Consider the following 3,674-nt stretch of genomic DNA (forward strand, 5'->3'; position numbering starts at 1 on the left):
TTCCATATGCCTAATTTGGTTTAATTTGCTTGATTAATTCTCGGGTAATGCAAAAATTTGTGTTTCATTTGTACGGCAGCCCCCTCTAAGAGAGGAGGAAGGAGTATCTTAACACCATAGAAACATTTATTGCATCCTAAAACCTCCACATGCCAAATTTGGTTTCATTTGCTTGATTAATTCTCGAGTAATGCAGAAATTTGTGTTTCATTTGTATGGCAGCCCCCCCTTTGAGTGGGGGAAGGACTGTCTAACCATCATAGAAACATTTATTGCACCCTAAAACTTTCACATGCCAACTTTGGTTTCGTTTGATTGATTAATTTTCGAGAAATGCAAAAAATTGTGTTTCATTTGTATGGCAGCCCCCTCTAAGAGAGGGGGAAGGAGTATCTTATCACCATAGAAACATTTATTGCATCCTAAAACCTCCAAATGCCAAATTTGGTTCCATTTGCTTGATTAATTCTCGAGTAATGCAGAAATTTGTGTTTCATTTGTATGGCAGCCCCCCCTTTGAGTGGGAGAAGGACTGTCTAACCATCATAGAAACATTTATTGCACCCTAAAACTTTCACATGTCAACTTTGGTTTCGTTTGCTTGGTTAATTTCCGAGTAATGCAGAAATTTGTGTTTCATTTGTATGGCAGCCCCCCCTTAGAGAGGGGGGAGGGGTCTCAAAATATCACGAAAACCTTCCCCGGCCCCAAAAACTCCTACATACCAATTTTCATGTCGATCGGTTCAGTAGTTTCCGAGTCTATAAGAATCAGACAGACAGACAGACATCACTCCATTTTTATATATATAGATAGATATATAGATATATATATATATATATATATATATATATATATATATATATATATATATATATATATATATATATATATATATATATATATATATATATATATATATATATAGAATCTATAAGAGCAAAACTCGAGGAAAGAGTTGTCCAATTTAGGGGTGTCTTTACTTAATCATATTCTCTGTATCAAACATTTATTCCATGTAACGGAGAAACATGTTATTTCAAGTGGTTGAAAAATATTCAACGAGAATTGTGTCTGAAAATAATCTGATATTATAATGACGAGTTTTGGTAATAGTACTAGGAATTTTATAGTAAAAGGTTATTTCAAAGGGTCGATTGGAAGATCAATCAATGAACAGTTCTGCGATTGGACGCATGAACGTGCGCTTAGTAAGAATACTTGAATGTTTGGAGGTGTTGATAACAAAAAAAATAAATTTTGGGCGGGGCGAAGTCTGCCGGGTCTGCTAGTATTGAATAAAAATTCATGATAACTTCTTGTGAACAAATGATACAACCGGTCAATTTGACCGGTAGGTAGTTCTCGTTCTCAAATTCTTGCAAGAAACATTGCGTACAATAATGAAAATTGTCAAAGCATTCATCCACTAGGTGTCGTTTCTATCGATGTTTCAGAATACAACCTAAAAAGTACCAGCAATTTCAAGATGCGTATATTTTCACCATGGCTTGTCCTAGTTATCGATACAAGTAAACAGAAAATATTTGAAATATGCCTTATTCGAGGAGATTCCATCATTTACAGTTGTTTGTCCCTTTCTAAAATCCCTCGAGTAGCATTGGACCCCTACCTCTGAGCGGTCACACTATCGGAAACTGTTAATTTCGGGATTTTTTTATGAGTGTCGTTGGATTTTTCGATCACTTTCGTACTTCCTGCATCGCAAAACAATTCCTCTTGTTACACTTGTGCAAGTTATATGTTGTATTGGCTATCAAATTTCAATTGGCTAATCAAAGCTAAAATCAAAACCAAAATATCCGAAATTTATCCGAAAAACACAAACACAAGTTTTGTGGAGGCAAATCCCATCAATGCATCATCATAATGCAACACTGATAGATAAGAATGCAATCATTGTTTTATAATGGAGAGAATTATTGCAAGCTGATCGCCATGCGTTACAAAAAACGATAACCAAAATCGCCGCTATCTTCTATCGCTGCGGAAACCTAATCACAGTCGAAAATTTACAATGAGAAGGATTAATGTTGACCGGTACCCTAATTTCACCAGATAACAAGTGCACAACGGATTTGTAGCGCGCTTTTTAAGACCGCCACTTTTGGGGTACGATACCGAAAGCTATCTGCAGTCACAATGTTGCGTACGGTGTCGATAGTCGTATTCGCCCTCATCGGTTCTACCCTAGCCGGAGCGCTTCCGAACAGAATCTATCTCGGAAGAGGTCGCATCGTTGGAGGATCCAATGCCATCGAAGGACAATTCCCCTTCCAGGTATCACTGCGTTCCTCGGATGGCATCCACTTCTGCGGTGGAACGATCATCGATAATCGATGGATTCTGACAGCTGCGCACTGTACCATTGGAAGAGCACCTACACAAATGGTGGTGGTAGCTGGAACGCTCCTTCTCAGCTCTGGTGGAACAACTCATCAGGTTCTTCGGGTTGTTTACCATCCTCATTTTAGTCTCACCAGATGGGAAAATGACGTTTCACTGGTTGAATTGACTACCCCGATTGTTTTCACCAACAATGTGGGACCCGTTGAGCTGGAGGCGAGTTTCGTGAACGAGGCGTCTGGCGCTCAAGCAGCAGGATGGGGCCTTACTTCTGTAAGTAGAATTCTTCAATTGGCGCAATAACCCTACTGATGCCATTTCTTGACTCAACACAGAATCCTGGATCCGCCTCGAACCATTTGCAGTGGATTGAAGCAACTATCATCTCACTGGCCGCATGTCGTGAAGCGTACAGCCCTGACAACGCTGACCACGTTTATGACAACACGATCTGCACGTCAAGCCCGGTTGGAATCGGAATATGTTCCGGGGATGCCGGTGGACCGCTGATGCTCGGCGGGCGTCAACAGGGCATTGCGTCATGGGGTGTTCCATGCGCCGTGGGTTATCCCGATGTGTTCGCTCGGGTGTCCTCACACAGAAGCTGGATTCTGGAGACCGTCGCATGAGCAATGAATTGTGTGGAGATAGTGACATAAAATAAAACTGAGTCAAAAAACCAGACGATTTTTATTGCAAAAAAAAGTTGGATTTAGGCCTAGGGGCACGACCGGATCTTGACATAGGACTGTGATTGTGTTTAGTTATTGCATTTGAATTGAAGGAAGGAAGGTATTGAATTAGAGAGACTTTAAACTCTGAGAGTTCATTCGTCTCTTAATTTGAATTGAGTTTTTTCATTGTCCAAAATCTCTATTTTTTTCTCCTTTGATACATCAAATGGAAGCCCAGAAACAAACCGTTTCCTGTATGAACTTGTATCCTTTACGGGTTGATGAGATAACGTGGTAGAATTCGGAACCACATTCTGTTCAAAAATGTACACAAAAACACCATTGAAGCCATTACTACGTTTTCATATGTTTATTCAATTATGCAGAATAAGATTAGGAGCCGGGTTGTAAAAAATTTATACGTAACTAGGTAATGTATATTGAGTAAGTTCGTGAAGCTGCTATAGCGATTTGATCTCATTGGATGCTAAGCTCTGCTTAGGTATAGGAAAGAGATAGGAGAATGGGCAAGCGCATTCGAGGAAGTGAAACGGGCTTCTAAGGAAGACATATATGGGGAACATAAGACCTACACGATAAAGACGTGAATTGATTGAACTTTGAAGATAATAG

At 39.7% G+C, this 3,674-nt stretch overlaps 1 protein-coding gene across 1 annotated transcript; it reads left to right on the plus strand.

The window, feature by feature from the left end:
* The first annotated feature begins 2,141 nt into the window (after positions 1 to 2,141).
* Positions 2,142 to 3,191, plus strand: LOC129768984 (chymotrypsin-1-like). The gene is made up of 2 exons (XM_055770946.1): positions 2,142 to 2,640; positions 2,703 to 3,191. Exons 1-2 carry the CDS (start codon positions 2,164 to 2,166, stop codon positions 2,994 to 2,996), a joined length of 771 nt encoding a protein of 256 aa, XP_055626921.1. The 5' UTR covers positions 2,142 to 2,163; the 3' UTR covers positions 2,997 to 3,191.
* The last annotated feature ends 483 nt before the right edge of the window (positions 3,192 to 3,674 follow it).

The sequence above is a fragment of the Toxorhynchites rutilus genome, chromosome 2, assembly GCF_029784135.1.
Source record: "Toxorhynchites rutilus septentrionalis strain SRP chromosome 2, ASM2978413v1, whole genome shotgun sequence".
NCBI classification, from domain to species: Eukaryota; Metazoa; Arthropoda; class Insecta; order Diptera; family Culicidae; genus Toxorhynchites; species Toxorhynchites rutilus.

Bases quoted from the DNA above. Each gene is read 5' to 3' on its own strand.
- LOC129768984 (XM_055770946.1), top strand. From the start codon at position 2,164: ATGTTGCGTACGGTGTCGATAGTCGTATTCGCCCTCATCGGTTCTACC. The intron at 2,641-2,702 runs GTAAGTAGAATT...GACTCAACACAG, and splicing joins CAGGATGGGGCCTTACTTCT to AATCCTGGATCCGCCTCGAA.